The 20,332-nt window shown below is 46.3% G+C and overlaps 1 protein-coding gene across 1 annotated transcript in view; it reads right to left on the reverse strand.

Annotated features, from left to right (window-relative positions):
- EPB41L4B (erythrocyte membrane protein band 4.1 like 4B) overlaps positions 1 to 20,332 on the reverse strand; it is a 115,859-nt gene that overhangs the window by 16,892 nt on the left and 78,635 nt on the right. Inside the window, exons 16-21 of the mRNA XM_059656217.1 lie at positions 16,871 to 17,100; positions 14,751 to 14,869; positions 9,183 to 9,308; positions 8,303 to 8,370; positions 6,376 to 6,474; positions 2,138 to 2,327 (exon numbers count right to left, since the gene is read on the reverse strand). Of these exons, the coding sequence (XP_059512200.1) occupies positions 2,138 to 2,327; positions 6,376 to 6,474; positions 8,303 to 8,370; positions 9,183 to 9,308; positions 14,751 to 14,869; positions 16,871 to 17,100 (832 nt within the window). The remainder of the gene's footprint in view (positions 1 to 2,137; positions 2,328 to 6,375; positions 6,475 to 8,302; positions 8,371 to 9,182; positions 9,309 to 14,750; positions 14,870 to 16,870; positions 17,101 to 20,332) is intronic.

Raw genomic sequence — 20,332 nt, forward strand, 5'->3', positions numbered from 1 at the left:
TCCTGGACCCAGCGGGCCACGGCCTCAGGAGCTGAATTCATCTGCACCATAATGAGGAAGATCCTTACAGTGCGAGAGGGGTAGCTCTGACCATCATGTTCGTTTCTGGAGAAAACCTTTTTTTCCTCTTGTCCTGGGGTCTCAGCAGCGTGGGGGACCTTGAGGCCCTTTGTGGGGGGTTAGGTGGTGGAATAATAAGCCCCATCAACTTGGCACAAGCAGGACCCTCAGGTCAGAGACCGCCAGAAGAGGGAGCCTGCCGGGAGCCGGTCCATGCTTGCTGTTTCAAGGGACCTGGCATATATGGCGTACTGTTCTTAATATGTTTGCTCACCTTCTTGGCACTGTGTGTTTTAACCAAGGTCACCTCTCCGAGAAATGTTGAATCCCCAGGTAGGGATTTTCCCCTGAAGTTAGGGAGGGAATAAAACCCCTCAACTAAGTGCCAGGCGGGTAATTAATCACTTTAACTATGAACAATCATGCTTAAGCTACATAATCTTTACTCCCTGGAATGGAGATAAGAAACGCCCTAACCTTTGTAATAGAGATTGATAGGATTGAATCAACTGGTATAAATACAGTTGTAACAAGACAGAAAGAGACAGAACTCAGGAGACAGAATTCAGAAGACAGAACCTACATGGAGCCTGGAGACAGAAGAACTTCGCTGGAGAGAACATGGCAATAGATCCTGGACTGAACCTGACTATAGAACATGGCAAGAGAACCTGACTAGAACCTGGTGACTGAACCTGGCTGGAGATCCGAAGCAGAACCTCTCTGGAGATCCAGACCAGAACTTGGCTGGAGTTCCTGGCTAGGCTGCTGATCAACTGAACACTGTCTCCGTGTCCTTCCTTCTTCGCCGACTCCGTCCACACCTTTGGGGACCCCTGGACCTGCTGGGGTTGGACCCCGGCAGGAGCCTGTGGCCTCTGCTAGGATGTTGCCCCCATCTCCACGAAACTCCTGTCTGTTTTGCAAATGTTTTCACTTGGTTTCAGCCAGGGTGTGGGATACACCATAGGTGCCTGTGCCCACCCTTCAGGCAACGCAGCACGAGGGACTCTGCACAGCAGAGGAGAAACGCAGTGCAGATGCCAGGAGGTGAGCTACAGAAAAGCAGGAGCTGGGGCCCGGGGGGTCCCTGCTGAGGGTCCAGCCAGGCTTCTGTGGAGAGGCAAAAGCGCCCCGGCAATCCTGGGCAGGGACCCAGTGAGAGGCTGGCGTTGGTCACACAGGATGTGGGCCTGGACCTTGGGACCTAGATGCTACCAGGAGTCGTGACCTCGATGCTGCGGAGGCCCTCGGCACCCCGTTTGCACTTCAACCTCCACTGGACCCGCAGCTAGCCAGGAGCTGGGCAGGGTGGCCAAGATGAGTCCCATTTTCAGGAGGAGGAAACGGAGGCTTGGAGAAACCAGGGCTGCAGAGTGGCAGCTCATTTCAAGCAGCCACAGTCCGGGGCTCTGGCCTTTGCCTTCGGGCCCCCACCCCGTGCACACAGCGCTCCTCAGAGGGGCCCGCGGGCCAAGCCCCCTCCGGCTCAGCATCTGCTCGGGGAGCAACAGGTTCGACCGCACTTGGACCAGAGGCTGAAGTGACCACAGCGAGGGGTCACTCCAAGGGAACCGAGACAAAGGTTGTGCGAGGCCTTTGGCACGGCCCATTCGCCTCGCTGGCAATTCCCTGACATTCCAAACCATCGAACAGAAAACCACTTCCCACGGGGGCACTGCTTGCACAGGCTCTCCGACATGAGGCTTGCGATGGGGCTACGTCTACATTTTACTCCCCCCAATTTCCGCTGTGGGAGGAAAGCCCATTTCTTGCGTTCTATCTTTCCGATGAATAGTCTGTGTAGCGATGATATTCTGAATTCAAAATTGCCTTCAAAAATCCCTTACGGAATTTCCCTTAGAGTACGGTGCGCATGGTTTTATCGTATACTACTTGTCTCTCACAGCCTATCTTTTGGGGACAGTTATAGAAAAAAACCCCATGCTTTGGTGGTGAGGTTACTTTACAAGTGCAAAGCTTTTACAAGCGTTGGTGATGCAAACTGAAATGCACACGGATGCCGCACACTTCATTTCTACGGAATCCCCAGCAAGAGCGGCTTCTTTCCCCGTACCTTGGCCCCTGGGGACAGCGGGCTCTTGCCTTCTGAATTCTGAGGCGAGCTGACTTTGTGGACCTTGGGGGACGCCAGCGGTGCCGAGACCTGCGTGGTGGCGGCGGCCGTGGTGGTGGTGGTGGTGGTGGTGGTCACGCCGACTGCCTCGGCCAGCTCTGGAGGGAGGTCGTCTTCATCACTGCGGTTGCTAAAAGCACATGAAGCTCTGCTCATTACAATAAGAAGCAGGCTGTGGGGAGGAGAGGAAGGGCGGGCGGGGGGTCGAGGGTGCCAGGGTGGGGGTGGGGGTGGGGGGTCCCCTACACAGAGGTTCCCTTCTACCAGAGGCCCCGCTAACAGGACCCAGTACACTGACATTTTTGCCAAAGCTAATCTGGGCTGGATTTTCTGTCACTTGCCGAGGGATTCGAATAACTTTTTTAAGGGAAGAGTACACATAACATAATATTATTTTATCTATTCGTAAGTGTACAATGCCGTGGCATAAATACATTCACAATGCTGTGTAATCATCACCACTATCGATGCCCAAAACTTTTTCATCAGCCCCAGCAGTAACGGTACGCACTGAACAACGCCCCACTGCTTTCTCCCTGCAGCCCCTGGTAGCGCCTGTTCCGCTTCCTGGCCGGATGAAGTTGACCTAGGGACCTTGTCACCAAGAGGGTGGGGAAGTCCAAGTGCCAGCTGGGCTCATCCCCAGGTCGGATCATCCCGGCACAGGACCAGAGCCGCAGCACCCATCCCCGTTCTTAGTATGGACAACATTTTCTCAAACGTAGAGAAATCAACACAAGGCCCCAAATGCCTAATGCCAATCAGGCTGCTGCCTGAGCAGTAAATGGCTAACTCAGAGGGCCAGGGATAATCCAAACAAACCCTGCCTGCTCCGAATGAACCACAGGTCACTGACAAGCCCCGGGGGGACCTCTGGGCCCTTGGAAGATCCTGCCTCATCAGAGCGTCTTTGTACCTGACATCTTAAGCCATGCCAGGCAGTGCCTGCTCTCGATGTGATTTATGGCGAATGCCTGTGTTTGTATGAATGCCTGGGGTTGAGGGTCACACTGTATCGATTTGACCCCCCAGGGCGGGGTGGGCTGGAGACTGGGTAGCTAAGGTCAGTCACATGAGTGACCCTTAATACAAACGCTGGATGCCAAGTCTGGAGTGAGCTCTGGTTGGCAGCACTTCACGTGTGTGTCACACGCTGTTGCTGGGAGACTTCAGCACTGCCCAGGGGGCTCCTCTGGAGAGGATGCCTGGCAACTTGTGCTTGGACTTGCTGGACTCCACTCTATGCACCTTTTCCCTTTGCTGTTTTACTCTGCATCCTCTCACTCTAATCGGCCCTCGCTTTGAGGAGAACAGCTTTTCTGGATTCTGTGACTCCTCCAGCGAGTCATCAAAGGTGACAGTAGTCTTGGGGACCCTGACAGACTTCGCCTAAGGCTCTCCATGTGGCACTTCTGGAGCCACCCAGCCATAAGGTTGTGTTTTAGGAATGATGGCTGATCCTGGATGGTGTGGCTCAGTGGTTGAGCATCCACCCATGAGCCAGGAGGTCACCGATTCAATTCCTGGTCAGGGCATATACCCAGGTTGTAGGCTCAGTTGCCCCAACCCCTGGTGGGGGGCGTGCAGGAGGCAGCATTCTCTTTCATCAATGTTTCTATTTCTCTATTCCTCTCCCTTCCTCTCTCTCTAAAATAAAATTAATTTTTTTTTTAAAAAAAGAAAGAAATGATGGCTGAGCGAAAGAGGGTAGATACAAGACCCATGACCAGTGGGCACCAATGTGATGACCAGCGGGCACCAGCGTGGCCCGTGTAGGGTCCCGCATGATGGCCTCATCAGAGCAGAGGGTCTTGTGGGAAACGTGGCCGAGGGACATGGCTGTGGTGTGGGTGGGACAGACTGAGGAGGGCTCTGGGGATCTGAGGTCATTCTGTGAATGGAGAAGCCTCAAGAGGAGGACTTGGGACTTACTACAAAAAAGGGAGGACGGGTAGGGTTTGAACAACTAAGTAGGAAACTTAATGACACCATGAGTTTGGATTCCTGCTGACGAACTAAGTCAGATCAGTTACATCATCAGCTCATTTAATTTTCACAACCACCCTGTATTGTGATTGAAATTACTTGCCCAAGTCACACAGCTAGTTAAGTGGAAGGGTGGGATTAAAATTTCTTATTATCTCATTAGAAAAATTGTAACCTGAAAAGCATAGCTATTATTTAGTTTTACATAAAAAACCATTTAAAAAACAGCTCATCTTTCGGAGCAGGAAGTAAATGGGTACTGCCTCAAATGGAAAAAGACTCCAAATTCTTAATTTTTTAAAACAACCTTTTGTTTTAACTTAGCAAAGAAACATGTATCTAAAGTTCATCAAGTCTTTCAGTTTTACCTCAGCTTGGAGGTAAATTCATGAAACAACACTTTAATAAGTAAAATTTTATGTGCAGCACTATTTTCTTCGAAATGATTTTTTCCCCCTATTTTGACAAGATGCACGCATAGAGAATTGTCTAAAGTAAGTCATCAAATGGGAACATTGATTATTTTTGATGGAGCGATTCTAGGGAATTGGTTACTTCTCTTTGGACGTTCCTGTCTTGCTGGGATTTTTAAAAACTTTCACACTATGTTTAAAGAAACAGTTCAGTTACATTTCTGGAGAAGATAAAGCAGCTTGTTGCTTTCTAAACGTGCCAGGCTTAAAGGAGGCAATTTGGTGAGTTGGTTAAGTTCTCTTCTTCCAGGCCACGCATCAGCCATTGTTTCCAACATGATTACACCTCCCCAGTGGCTGACAGCAACATTTTAAATTTCAGAATGTAAAAGGCCAGGCTAATCCTGCCAGCCGTATCCTCAGGGAAGGAGATTTTTCAAGGTTTAATTTGTCCCCCAGAGAGCATTACGGCTGTTAATTATCTTAATTATCTGAGTCTTACTCGTCTGGGCTTTCTTAGGAAATACAGCTGCTCATACTGCCCGGAAGTTTCTATGAAGGGATAATGCGGTGGAAGTGTCTGCCCTCCTCCCTCTCCTTTCCACCAGGTGGCAGGCCTGAGACAGCTGGCTGAGAGCTGGATCGCCTCACTCCCCGTCCTAGGCTGTGCACTCAGGGTAGGGCCCCGTAAACTTGACTTTTTCTCAGAAGCTTTCAGGTCCTTGAGAAGAAAGGAACGGGGACTCATTTATCCTGGGGCCAGGTCACCGGCTAGGAGGTTCACCCGCGTTAACTCATGTTAACCACCCTCGCAAAATTCCTCAGAGGTAGGTATGCTCTCACCCATTTTACAGAGGAAGAAAGCGAGGATCATAGACTGAATTCCCCAAGAGCTTCCAGCAGTAAACTAGCCAGGCCTCCACCGGGAGCCCTTCTAATTCCAGGGGCCTCACAAGGTCTCCATTGCACCCAAAGGCCCCCCCTGCAGCTCACTGACCAGCCCTGGTGCCACAGCCAAGGTCAAGAAATGAAAAATGCCATGGTGGTCAGGACTGCTACTGTTACGAAGACGATCGCCACCCTTGCTACAGCAGCACCGGTATTCTTTGGATTACAATCATTTGTAATCTGCCTTTCCCTCTACTAAATTGCGAGTCCTCAGATGAGAATGATCAAAGTCATTTTGTTCTTCCCCATGGTACCTCGAAAAGCCTGTGAGAGACCCTGACCCAGGAGACCCAGCGAAACCCTGGCTGGCCTCCCAACTCATAGAAACTGGGAGACAATAAAGGCAGATTGTTTTGTCATTGTTGTTTTGTTTTTTAAATATATTTTTATTGATTTCAGAGAGGAAGGGAGAGGGAGAAAGATAGAAGCATCAATGATGAGAGAGAAGCATCGATCAGCTGCCTCCTGCACGCCTCCTACTGGGGATCGAGCCCAAAACCCAGGCATGTGCCCTGCCCGGGAATCAAACCCTGACCTCCTGATCCATAGGTGGACACTCAACCACTGAGCCACACCGGCCACGCAGATTGTTTTAATTAAGCCACTAAGTTTTGTAGTAATTTGTTCACAGCATTTTATAATGAACATAGATGCCAACTCTGTAGTGTTTTCAGGGAGGAAGGTCTGGTCTTGTTATGACCTAACCTGGAAATTAACTGTATTTTGGGGATGGCTCTTTGGGACTGATGTGAAGGGCTAAGAAGCATTCATGACTGAACATTTAGCATCACCCTTGTTGTAATATCTGAGAAATTTGCAGTAAGAACTCACAAACTGTATTGCCTTGTTAACTTCCTCACTCGGGGAGGCTTGATTTCCGGCTTTTCCACTGCTGGCTGGGCCGTTTCCACACGTATAGGAATAGGACTTCTAGAGACAGATCAAAAAAAAATAAAATACACACATAGAATAATGTGGTTGCCAGAAAAGAGGGGTTTAGGGGGGATGTGCGAAAAGGTGAGGGGAATTTAGAGGCACAAACTTCCAGTTATAAAATAAGTCCTGGGGATGCAATGTATACCATAGGCAATAGAGGGAGTAATCTATATATATAAAAGGCTAATATACAAAGTGTCCCTCCCACCATCCCACCAGTCACTATGATGTGCACTGACCACCAGGGGGCAGACACTCAATGTAGAAGCTGCTGAGCTGCAGTGACTTGGCAGCAGTGGTTCTCGGGTGACGCACCCCGAAACCAGAGAGGAGGGAGCTGGATTCCTCGTGGGCCTCGCGGTTATGTTGTTGCTGGGACACTGTCAGCCCCGAATCTGGTTTACTGCACACTTGCATTTGCATTCCACACCCTGTACGACAGCAACTTTGCAGAGTGCCCTCTCCCACTCTGGGACCCCTTGGGGGATGTTGGAGAGCTGGTTTCGGTCCAATCCCTGCAGGCCAGGCTGAGGGACCCCACCTGCTGGAGGGACCCTGCTCACTCCACAGACACCGGGGAGGGACCACGGGAGGTTGGTTCCAGGGCATGTCCGGCCTGTCTCACCCAGTCCTGCCCCACTGGCCACCTTCCAATTAATTTCCTTTCAATGTGCACGAATCTGTGCACCAGGCCACTAGTATCATACTACCTTTGTACAGTGATGGTTACTAGACCTGGCGTGGTGATCACTTCATAAGGCATATAAATGTCAAATCACTATGCTGCACAGCTGAAACTAATAGAGCATGGTATGTCAACTAAAATTTAAAAATAAATAAACAAACTAAAGCAAAACAGAACAGCCCCAACAAAAATTTGTATGGCCTTGTTTTGGCTGTAGGGGGATTGCTTTCTGTTAATTTATACCTTAATAAAAATAATAGTTAAGAAAATAATTTTTTTCTCCCCTCCACTCTACTAATTAAATACAATTTTTAAAAAAATGCCATAGAAAATCCAAAAACAAAAAATATCCTAATAAAGAAAATATAGCAAGTAAGAACTGAATGTAATTGGGGTACCACATAAAATTTCCCTGCCCAAGACACCCATCCCCAATATCAGGGTTTGATGCATTACCAGGATTTACTAGTAAAATGAGTAAAGAGAAACCTGTGGATAACCGATTTTTACTGACTTCCAAGTAATCTTGTAGCCATATTATGGAATATATGTATTTAAAGATAAAGAACCGTAGAGTAGTTAATGTGAAAGATGCATAATCAGAATACCTTTAAGACTTGCTCTAAAACATTTTAATTCAAATGCATATGTAAACATGGTAAAAATTAAATTCCACTTTTACCTTTCCTCAATAAAATATGCCAAATAACCAATAGGCCCCATTCAAAACAGCAATTTTAGGGGAAGGCTTTCAGGCATTTTTGCAGTGGTCGAGTCTGGATGGCACCCTGAGAGCAAAGTGGAGTCTTTAAGGGGAATGACAAGGTCAGATCTCTACACTTGAGAAGCAACTCGAAGTGATTTCTCTGTTAGCACCGCAGGTAGCAATATTAAAACTGGGGATAAGCAGCATTTTTGAGGCTCAAATGAAGTTGTGTAAGCCAGTCTTTTTTCTTTTTTCCTATCTCGCCAGGCTCCCATTCACCCAGTTTTCTTCTTCCTCTCTGATTTTCTTTCTTTCTTTCTTTCTTTTTTTCTCTCTGATTTTGTTAGCAAAACCCTCATGAGTAATGTTTTTAGGATCATGTTGATGATACAGAGAATATTGTTTCCCCATTCAAACAAGAAGCAACAGACCTTACATTAGCGTCCTGAAGACTGGATTTCTTATTGATATTTACAAACGTTGATTCCTCCTTTCCAGCCTGTGAAAGAAAAACAGGCAGGTGAATGTCTTGGCATGCGAACCTGTTCTCGCGTCTCCTACACTCACTGGATTATAGAAATGTGAAGGTGGATCGAGGAGGAAGTTCATCAAGTACTCAGTCAATAACAAATATTCTCTGGTGTTTATGTAAGTTAACAACAAAAAAAAAATGTCTTCTTGAGTCATTCCCCATCATGGGGATTAACGCCTCATCATTCAAAAGCAATCAATGCTTGTTTATTGAGCACCTGCTATGCGCCAGCTCATGCTTGAATGAGAAAAGGATGGTGTGCGAAAAGCCACACCCACAGTTGAACCCCCACCTCGCATTTTAGATCAGGAATAACAATCGGCTCTATAACCACGCAGCACTTAACAGCTCATAAAGCATTTTGGGATCTGTTCTTTCACATAAGCATAACAGCCTGGGAGGAACTGTGTCAGATGATTTTGATAGAAGCTTTGTCCCCCTCCCTCTGGTGAATCCCACCAAGAACAGTGGGGGAGGAAAGACACTCCCCCCAGACAGCCATGCCAGCTGGACGCACGCTAGAAGGCAATGGGAGATGCAGCCGTCTGCGGCCCTCATACCCGTCAAGACCTATGGAACTGGCCGATTCACTTACCTGATTAATAACTGTAACCAGTTAATAACTCCTTATATTAAAATCTCTCTGCACATGACAGGTGTGGCTCCTGTCTCCTGGCTGGACTATGACCAACACAGGGTCCTAGAGTACCTCATTCTTCTCTTGGGCCTGGAGGAACTTCTGTTGTGTGAAATCAAAGGAATGCATGCGCTCCACACACCTGGGCACTCACTCGGGAAGCATTCTCCAACTGGGCTTTCAAAATGTTACACTTCACGTGATCAGCCACAGGGGAAGGCAAGAGTGGGGTCTGAAGAGTCTTCTCAGAAACTTTTTTTTCTTCAACCTGTGATGAGCCAAAATGCAACAGATTGGATGCCAAGGAAAAGGAAAACATACAGATTAACCTTTCCTTTAATCATAATTGCAAACAACACAGACTTAAACATATAAAGATGTGTATCACCAAAGCCTTATATTTGTAACCAGCTCTTTTACTATGTGCAAAGAATTGACAAGCCCTTCCTCTCATTCTCATGTGAAGCAGGGAGAGGATGCATTAGGGAGCACACGAGCCAGAAGACAGGGTGAGCCCTGGCCGGGTAGCTTAGTTGGTTAGAGCATCATCCATATACACCAAGGTTGCAGGGTTGATCCCTGCAGGGCCATGACCAACACAATGTCCTAGAGTACAATAAGAAACCAATGAATGCCCAAATAAGTGGAACAAAATAGATGTTTCTCTCTTTCTCCCCACCCCACACCATCTCTCCCTCTCTTTGTCCCATTTCTCTCTCTCTCTCTCTCTCTCTCTCTCTCTCTCTCTCTCTCTCTCAATAAAAATGAAAAAAAGGAGATGGGGTGAAGGTTCAAAGAGAGGAGGTTCTTTGACAGCCCTGTAGCTACACCAGCAGGCAGGTCCAGGACTCAAGCTTCGAGTCTCCTATATCTTAGTGCAGTGCTATTTCCCCGAAAACTGCTACCTTTTACATATAAAGATTCAATTCTGTGGCTCATTGGGTCAAAGGAAAGAGTATAAAATATTCATTGGTATGTTTTCAATAAATCTTGATGAAAAACGTGATTCACAATGAGAAATTTGTATCTATGCTCCCTCATTATAGAGTGTCTCGGATTTCTTCCATAACTTACTATGTCTGCCATTTCCCATGAACTAACTGAACATGCACCTATAATTCATATGATCCAGTTAAATAGGATTACCCTGGAACTACCTAGTTTAAGTGGTGTCCTAAGCAATAATATCTGAAATCATGGACTTGGTGAATATTATATTTATTATAATGTACAGTATGATAGTTATATAACTATTAAAAATGCTTATGCATATCATCTTGGATGGCATACATATTACACACAGGGAGATCATGTCTTATTGTTAACCATGTCTATTATGGTCATTGCATATTCCACTGAGCACATAGCACGTGCTCAATAAACACCTGCTGAAGAAGATCATAATGGCATATAGTTATTATTAGAAGAGATGTATTTCATAAGAAAAATACAAGGGCACATGATTGCTAAAAGTCGATTTCGTGATATCAGGAAATAATGTGGACTGTCAGCCACAATGGGCCAGGGCAAGAACAAAATGTTCTAAAGGCCTCAAATTCTGCAAGTTCCAAAATTAATCTCACTCTCTAACTCAAAGGTCCTATGGAACATCACGGAATCCCTGGAGGAATTATTGTGCAATTGGCTGGTTGACATCATTTATTAAAGAAAAGAGGGCATTGAAAAGCGTGTCTCCATGGGACCTCCAAATGCATAGAGGAGCATTTGGTAGACTAAGCAGAACTCAGCAATCTCATGTAACAGTGAAATAAGCAGTGACAGAAGACCTGGATTTGAATCTCAGCTTTTTCCCTTGGTAGCACCATAAACAAAAGCTGCTGCTGCTGCTGCTGCTGATGATGATGATGATAACAAAAAGAAAATGATAACATTTACCAAGAGTTTATAATGGGCAAGGCACTGACGAAGCATTTCTTTTGTATATCTTATTGCATTGTCTCATTTATCCATCACGTGTGGAGGTAGATACAATCACTATCCCCATTTTATAGATGAGAAGAAAAAAAAGAAAGTAAGTCACTTGCCCAAGGTCGCACAGTAAGTTCCAAGAAGAGCAAAGATTCACACCCAGAATTAGGTGACCCCAAGGCTGGAGCCCTGACCTCTCCACCACACTGGCTCCCCTTAACCTCTCTGAGTTTCAGTTTCTTTCTTCATAAGGTTATTATGAGGATCAAGTGAGAAAATAAGATATGAATGGCACTTTCATGGTAGATTCTTTGGTTAGAAAAGAAAATATAACTAAAAAAGAACATCAGACATGAGGACACTAATGATCTTAAGCCGTCAAGTTGGATATGAAGAAAACGGACTCATTTGGAATCATTGTCCTAAGAGACTCAGCAGTTTTCCAAACAGCAAATGAAGTAACTCATGTACTTTGAAAGATGAGATTTACAGTTCACCTTTAGGATGATGCATCATGTGTTTCTAAATCCTGTTAGATAAAGTGTTTACTGCCAGAATGGTGTCTTCCCTGTGTGCAAAGAGTTACTTTTTAAATTAGATTTACTTTGGGGGAATGATATGCTGGGAAACAGAAATTAAATTGGTTCCAAGGCCCATTTGAGGTTTTTGACAATTACTTAAGGGGACATAGTTATACTCAAAGTCATGACCAAAGACCTACTTAAAAAAAATTGAATGCTGCTAAAATAAGAAAAGAATGAGGATCCAGCATTGATTTCCCCCCCCCCCTTAAATTTAGTAATTCTTTTTAGACATACAATTCAAGCTGGCTTGTTCCTGTTTGATCTGGACAAAGCAAGCGCTACTGTTCAGCTCTCTGATTTGACTCAGGCGGAGGCCAATATAAATTTTGGAAAATTCGAGTATCATTATGTGAACATGTTTGCATAAAAGGCGTCTTCAGGGGAGATAAGCATCTGGATTGCAATAGGACCATATCCCAGCCTGGAGGATGGCTCCGAGAATGTTGTGCTTTCTCTTCTGCATGATCAGAGTTTGTATTTTACATTCAGTTTGAACTGTGGACAGATGATTTATTGTTTGATATAGAAATACAGAGTTCAAAACATACAGCGGAATGACACTTGGACTTGGTCATTAGAAAAGGTCCATCTGTTTGGGGATGGCAATGGAGATAAATGATCAGGTGCATTTTTAAATTATTGACACGAATTGTTCACACATTTGAAATCCCATGAGATTTAACTTCTTTTGAGAATTTTAGGTACTACTTTGGAACTGAGCAATGAAAATGTCTTCTCACCATTAAATCAAGAACAGGTGCTTCTCCAAACCTTAGAAGAATCAGTAGATTCTTGATCATTGAGGCTGGAAAAAACTTTAAGAGTCACTGAAGCCACTGGTCCCAATTTGGTATCATATAAGTTGTAAGGTCTGTTGCAAGGAATGCTTTATTAATGATAAAAATCATAGTGTGAAATAATAATATACTTTGCTTATGTGATAGGACAAAGTCAAGGTTATCTGACATCATCCTAGCCTGTCTGCTTACTTAGGTATTTCTTCAAGTGGGAGAGAAAAGAGAGGCATTATATATAGTTTGAGCTTCAGGGAAAAACTTAATAAGTCACAGCTGTCTCAGCTTTGCCTTAACCCAGAGCAAGCCACTGTTGTCCATTTCCCACCAACACTCATGATGATGACAAGTTACACACCGCTTCTGAGTTCCCTGATATTACATGCTATACTTCCTCACAAAACATGTTTGGGTTCTGTCAAACTCTGGGTAAACCCCCGTGAAAACATTGAATGTGTATAGTACATCAGAAAAGTTGAAAACCAAGAGACAGAGGAGGACAAGTCTAGAGGACACACGATGCACTGGATTGACTCCCCAGGACCTGGTATGGGCCTGCTCAATAAAGAGTTGTTGCTTGAATGAATGAATGTCATCCCGCAGGAGGAATTCTCTCCAGCTAGCCAACAGGGAGCATAGTACAAAAGAAAAGTGGCCCAGCCAGTTGAGCATTGACCTATGAACCAGGAGTTCACTGTTTGATTCCCGGTCAGGCCGATCAATGATTCTCTCTCATTGATGCTTCTATCTCTCTCTCCCTCTCCCTTCCTCTCTGAAAGCAATAAAAATATATTTTTTTAAAAAAGAAAAGTGGATGAGAGGGGCCTTGAGGTTGGGATCCCATTAAGGAACAGAAGGACTTCAGGCTGCCCTGTGGGGGGAGGAGGAGTGCAAGGGAGTGAGGGTCTTCTGAGAAGCTCTGAAGTCTACTGTAGACTGGAGGGCTGGCTAGGGTGGAAGAACAGCCCAGACAGGAGGTATAACCTCCCCATGCTCACCAGCAAAGGGGCGCTTCCCAAGTCAGGTCTTCCAAATCCTTCTTATAAAAGAACAAAGCTAAGCATTAGAGCGGAAGAAGTGACCCAGGAGTGATGAAGACTGTTCCTTTGGGGACTTTAAAAGAGTGAAATATTCTGACAAAAGCAGCTCTCAACTGGGAGCGATGTGACCTTTCAAGAAACAATTGGCAAAGTCTGGAGTCAATTTAGTTTCAACACCTGGATGGGGTGGTACTGGCATCTGGTGGGTCCAGGCCAGGCCTGCAAACATCCTACAATACACAGGACAGCCCCTCTCAACAAAGAAATAACAGCCCTAAATGCCATAAGGCCCGAAACTGAGAAACCTGGGGGAGAAAAGAAAGAACCATATCGGAGTACAAAGGGCAACGGATGAGGCATCGGGGGTGCGTGGATTCAGCCCCTGCTGTGTGACCTTGAGAAAGTAATTTCCCTCCCTCTGGTTTGATGTGGAGAAGGTTGAACTAAATAATAGATCAAATCCAGCCCTGACAGTCTATAGTTCTAACATAAAATGAGATTTTTACAAGGCTGTGCAGTTGGATAAGAACAGATCTAACCAAAAGAGAGCTTGGCTTCTGCCCTGTCCCTCCCTCCCTCCTTCAAGCCTCCCCTTCCTTCCATCAGCGACTAGTTACTGATCATCTACTATGTGCCAGGCACAGTTGGAGAGAGAGAGAGGAAGTGGCGTGGGCCAAACTGTGCCTCCCCCTCTCAAAAAAATTCCTATATTTGAAGCCCTGACCCCCAATGTGATGATATTTGGAGATGAGTCGTTTGGGAAGTAATTAGATTTAGATGAGGTCATGAGGTGAGGACTTCATGATGGGATGAGTGGCTTTATAAGAAGAGGAAGAGAAAAAGATCATTTTTTTCTGGCAAATGGGGACACAGCAAGAAGGTGACTTTCTGCAAACCAGGAAGAGAGTCCTCACCAGGAAACAAATCAGCCAGTGCCTCAATCTTGGACTTCCTAATCCCAGCCTCCAGAACTGTGAGAAATAAATGTCTGTTGTTTAAGGCACCTGGTCTATGGTGTTTTGTTATAGCAGCATGAGCAGACTAATACAGAGGGGTAAAAATGGGAAGAGCAGAGTGAGGACACTTCGCTTGCGGATCCTTCCGTTAGAAGGAGGGAGAGACCACTAATAGATCCAGCCTGCTGGCCTCAGCACTGAGGGCAATGCCTCACTCGGTAAGTCACCCAAAAAGGATGTAAGTGAATATTTGCTCCTCAGACACGCTGAGCAGAAACATCAGGAAAGCCCGAGGAGAAACCCCTCCAAGCCAAAGGCACCGGGTCTAGGAGGCAGCCAGGGTAATCATCAGAGGTCTGACGTGAGCCCCAGGTCCACGCTCATTGCCTGGTTCTGGTCCTCCGTACCTTATTGATGTTGATGTGCAGAGCAGGCCAGGGTCCAGGAGCCTTCACAGTGTCCAGTTCCAGCTTCTTTAGATGCGTGGCCGCCTCACTGAACAGGGCAGGTGCTCCTGGAGTCAGTTCTATAAGAGACAAAAGGGAACGAATGAGGAAAAGCTAGACGGTAAAAGATGCTTCCAGAGCCCCACTGCCAGCACCTTTTCTGCCTGCCTCCTCCTCTGGCAGCTTGCATTCCTTGAATACAACTAGTTGACGGGGTGTGAGAATATCTAAGGTCAAGGTTTCAAGGCCTAACTTCCTCATATATGAGCTGGGTGGCCTGGGTGAATCACTTGACCTCTCTGAGCCTTTGTGCCATTTTACATTGAAAATAAAATTATTTACCTTTCAAAATTGTTGCAAATATGAAATGAGGCCCTGCATGTACAAATGCTTTATTAATGGTAAAGCGCTATGCAAATTGGAAAGATTCGTGTTCAAGCTAACAGGCCTATATGGATGTGCCCTTAAAAACTAGGTTATGATTCTAAAGTCAAATTCATTGATTTTTATTTCTCTACTACTTTGGATTAGTTCCACCACCCCTCCCACTAGCTAGCATTTACCCACTAACACATGACGTTAAATACGTGATATTCATTACACACTAAAACTTGTGCCAAGTATTCTTTGCCATTTAGGTCTGGGGAGCTGGAATAGAGAGATGAATGAGGCAGATGCATGTGCAGACAACTCCAAATGAGAGTAATAAAAGGCTTATTTAATTGCTACAGGAGTCAGAGAGAAGGTACTCCACAGCTAGGAATCAGGGAGGGGTGTTAGAGATGCTTTCACTGACCACATCTGAGCCAGTTCCTGAGGGATGTGTAGGAGTTCACCCGGGCAGCGGAAAGCAGGTGCAAAGGCCTGAGCTGGGAAACAGCACAATGCGCTGTGAGAGCTGAGTAGTGGCTGGAGCATAGTGAGTGGAGGGAAGGCTGGAGACCTCGGCAAGGACCAGGCGGTGAAGGTCTGTGTGTGGCCATGCTTAGACGTATGGGCTTTATTGCAGGACGGGGAGGAACCATGGGACGGTCTTAGCCATTTGGTCAGAGCTACCTGGTGAGAGCTCCTGCTTTGGCAGCTACAACCTGGAGAGTGCACTAGAGGGGGTGCCCTTGAAGGGGCTGTAACAGTTATCCAGATACAAAAAGGTGAGCCACGGCCTAGGGCAAGGGCAGTGTGGATAGTGATGACGGGAGGGAGTTCTGATTCTTCAACACCAAGGGAATGATGAGTTCCCATTCCCGGCTTAGCCAACCGGGAATTGTTCCCTGTGGCCAACGAGTGGCCAATGGCTCTTTCTTTTCACCAGCTCACAGACTCCCAAAATGTCAGCGCTGGAAGGTTCCTTGGCCATCCATGTGGACACCCTCTACCCCATTTCACAGCTGAGCAAACCGGGGATCCAAGAGGAGATTTGGCTCAATAGTGAGCCTGGGAATTGCCGCCTCTTGACGCTTGCCTCTTCCTCAGAGCTTTTTCAAACCGTATATGATAAAGAATCAGTTCTTGCCCCCTGGATGTCACAGACCAATTCTTACATAAAATATAATAGAAGTGAATTCCAGAAAAATAAAATAATAGACATACAAAACCCAAGCCCACATTTTTAAAGCTTTAACAGCTATAAAATCACCTTTAAATTGCTAAAAATGTTTCTAATGGCTTACTCTCCATTTCCGTAACTTCTCTCCCTGGGATCTGAGGTCACCTTGCTCTCAGAAGAGGGAAGTCAGAAAGGGGCTGGAATGGGTTTTCCTGAAATTAGGAAAGCAGAGATTCTAGCCACCTCACTCCCCTCTTTCTCTTTTGGTCACCTTGAGCCTGTGCTGGAGATGGATGAAGCAGAGATGGGCTAAGGAATGAGCAGGAGGAAAGAGGATTGTTACCTTGTAATGAACTCAGCTTCCTGGTAAACCATACTCCCTACCTTGCTCCTACATAATTGCTCAAGGCCCAGACCAGTAACCCAGCGCTGACATTAGCTCCGTTCCACGCTGCACCTGCAGGGTCTGTCTTGAGGATGCATGGAAGCCAGCCATGCCCTGTGGCATCCCTCCCACTACCCCACCCCTACTCACTTGTAAGGGATTTACTGCTGGAGTTTGGGGACCTCAAAGGCCCCTCCTTGTTCTCCAGGGTCAGCGAGAGGCCATAGTTTGCGTGGTGCTGGTGCTGGTGCTGGTGCTGGTGGTGGTGGTGGTGGTGGTGCCTCCCCGAAGCTTTGGTAGTGAATGGCGTGCCCCCGTTCTCCTCGATGCCGAAGGGTAGCCGGTCTGAGCTGCTGAGCCCTGGGGAAGGGAGCGGGTAGCTGTGGAGGGTGTCAAAGTCAGTATTTAGAGAAGCAAATGCCGTACTTTAAAAGAAGTTCTCAAAGCAGGAGAAAAACAAGAGAAAGCAGTTGAACAGATCCACAGGGTTGTTGTAGAACAGGACAGAAGGGCAACGTTGCTCTCCAAGAGAAAGCAGAAAGTGGGAATTTGTATACATCAGAGACCTTCAACCTTAGCAAAATTCTCAACTTTGAAATGAAATCATTTCTGTTAAAAAAAGATGTTCTCTAAACAGGAAGGAAGAAATGAAAAGCAAGGATAAAAAAAAACACAACTTGTCAACTGTCGTATAACACGATCATAATGACAAACTGGGAGTCTTGGAGTCCCCTCTCCCTTCCTCCCCATCAGCCTCACCGTGCAGACAGCACCTGTTGATGCTACTGCTGTGACATCTTTTAATGCCAATGGCTCCTCTCGCTTCTTACCAACATTGCCTATGGAAGCCCATGTCATCTCCCACGTAGACTGCCTCAAACACAGATTCCTAACAGCCCTCCTCGCCTCTCCTCCCTCTGACCCACCCTGGCTGCTCCGGGAGGCCTTGCTCAGGACGGTCTCACATTGTGCGCATGTGTGGAAGAATGTGGAAGAAGGGGTGACTTTGGCTTCTGGGGCGGGGGGGGGGGGGAGGGCGTCACAGAGCAGCCTCCCTTCTCCAATGATATCCACCCTCCCCATGGAGACCACAAAGCAGGCAGCAAGAAGCACACCGAGTTGTTGAAACACCTGGGTTCCCGTCTTAGTTCTACCCCAGCCTTGGGAGGAACCGTGGGCAGTCGCTCTGAGCTTCAGTTTCCTGCCTGGGAACATGCAGCTGGTGAGGTGACTACTGGCATCTTCTTGGGATGGTTTACTGCACACTCACTGTGTGCAGGGCGACCCTTTCACCTGCCACGGCACCTGCCAGCTTCATAGCAGGGGGCCGGGAGGCAGGAACAGCCCGCACAGCCGCACATGTGCCCCCAACACCTTCCAGAGCAGCCTGCTGGGGGCACACCGGCTCCTCGTTCCTTGGAGCCCACAGTGGGGACGACTCCGTGCGCCCCGTCAGAACTAAAGCGGCAGGGAGATGCTGACAAAGACCTCAGTAGAGCCGCTTCCCATGGACGGGCCTCAGAAGGGTGGCAGGCAGGCGGAACCATTTATTCTTTCGGTCCTCAGGCAAGTGGACAGAACCAGGGAGCCTGGAGCCCCAAGCAGCCTCGGCTGCTGACTCGGCTGCTACACAAATACGTCATGTTGTGTGTGCCGAGGACGAGGACACGTTCGGAAGCACCGCCGCTCGCCCACACTGCAGCCCATTAGCCTGGAACTGTGGCTCTCCAACCGGGACGCTCAGCAGAATCTGCGCAAACACCGAGTTTTTACAGCAGGTGGTGTCAGCCAGCACCCTCCCTTCCCCAACACTGAACACTAGCGCAGTAATCATGCTCTCCCAACACTCACAGAGAAAAACACCCAACGCTCAGTTTTTTTGAAGTGCCCAGGACTGTGCCATCTATTAATGCATTTAACCTCCCAACGATCATTTTGAAGAAGGGACAGGTATTGTTTTCTTTTACAGATAACAGAAAGGAAGGAGATCCCTGGCTGGGTGGCTCAGTTGGTTGGAGCGGCATCCCCTGCACCAAAAGGTTGCAGGTTCGATTCCCAGTCAGGGTGCATACCTAGGTTGCAGGGTCAATCCCTGGTCTCTCTCTCTCTAAGGTGAAATGTGCAGGTTTCCATCCAAACCAACACAAAGAGATTGACGAAAAAGCAGAGAATGTTTCCATCTTGACCAGACGTTAATACCACACTGAGTATGCAATAAGAACAAGCGAACTCCACTGAAGCATGTAAAATATAGTGCAGTTAAAATAATTATAATTAATATATGTAACACACATATAATTAAAATAATTACTTTTATGTTCTTTCTACACTAAATGTGTCCTTGTCACAGAAACCTTATCTACTTAAAATAATACTACATCTACTCTTATCCTGCCCTAAGCACTCTTTGATCCTGCTACATTTTGTTTATGGATTTATCACCACTTAGGTACTATCTACATATAGTACTAATTATTAATTTCCCCCAAATAGAATATTATCTTCATCAGAATAAGCACTTTTTCTTTTATACCATATTCCTAATGCTGAAACAGCTGCTGGTATATAGTAGGTATTTAATGAATACGAATTAAATAAGTGAATAATTTTGATACTTTATAAAACACATGATCACCGTAGCTTATTATTCAAACCGTTTAAAACACTGTCTTATTATGAAATAACTAATATTGTTAAATAATGGAGAGAAAAATAAATCTAACATGAAATCCTCATCTCTCAAATGAGAAAATGAAGGTCCAAAAAGAAAAAAGTTCAGAAAGTAAATGAAGGGCTGATTCTGAGCTAGGAGGGAGGGAGGAGATGCACAGGAGGTAGAAATGGGATTCTCTCATGGAGTTAGTTCACAGCCCGGGGGAGAGAGGAAGACAGGCCCAGCACCCTGTCAAGGCCACACCCTCCACAGATAAATGTGCAGCTCCTATGACTTTGGGGAGGATGGGCGGCTTGGGTCTCCCTGGGACAATCACTGGAATCTTCGCTGCAGATTTAACCCTTGATATTTAATGAGGAGCAGCGACTTGAAAGGCAGATGAAGGCATTCCAGTGATTATGAACAAAGACAAGAAGGACCCAGGCAGTTTCAGTCAATGGTCAAAGTCTATTATGAATGGAATCTCAGTATGAGCCATAGTGCAGCAGAAGACATGGGTTGTTCTATGGACAAGGGCTCAGCCTCGGGAAATTAGGGTCCAATTCCATAGTTACAAATGAATGACGAATCTTAAGCATTAAAAAAAAAACATCAAATAGAAGAAAGTATTTTTAGATGTGCTCAAATGATCAAAAATGGAGAATGTATATATTTGATCTCTTCAGGTACAGAGGAACATGTTTAATTTTTGGAGGACTAAATGCGCACTCAAGTTTTAAACATTTAGTTCCTAAATTGTCCTGCTCAGCTCCAAGATGGAATCACTGGACCACTACAAGTAACCATGTTCCTGGCTTCTCTGTGCCCGTGACTAATTGGAGGACCTCAGCCAGAGAAGCCCCACCTACTCCCCCCCCCCCATTCCTAGTTCTTACAGCACAAGTGCCCCATTTCCTTTTACAATTCTCAACTTCTTTTTTTTTTTGCCCTCACTCCTC

Source organism: Myotis daubentonii, chromosome 11 (genome assembly GCF_963259705.1).
Source record: "Myotis daubentonii chromosome 11, mMyoDau2.1, whole genome shotgun sequence".
Classification (NCBI taxonomy): domain Eukaryota; kingdom Metazoa; phylum Chordata; class Mammalia; order Chiroptera; family Vespertilionidae; genus Myotis; species Myotis daubentonii.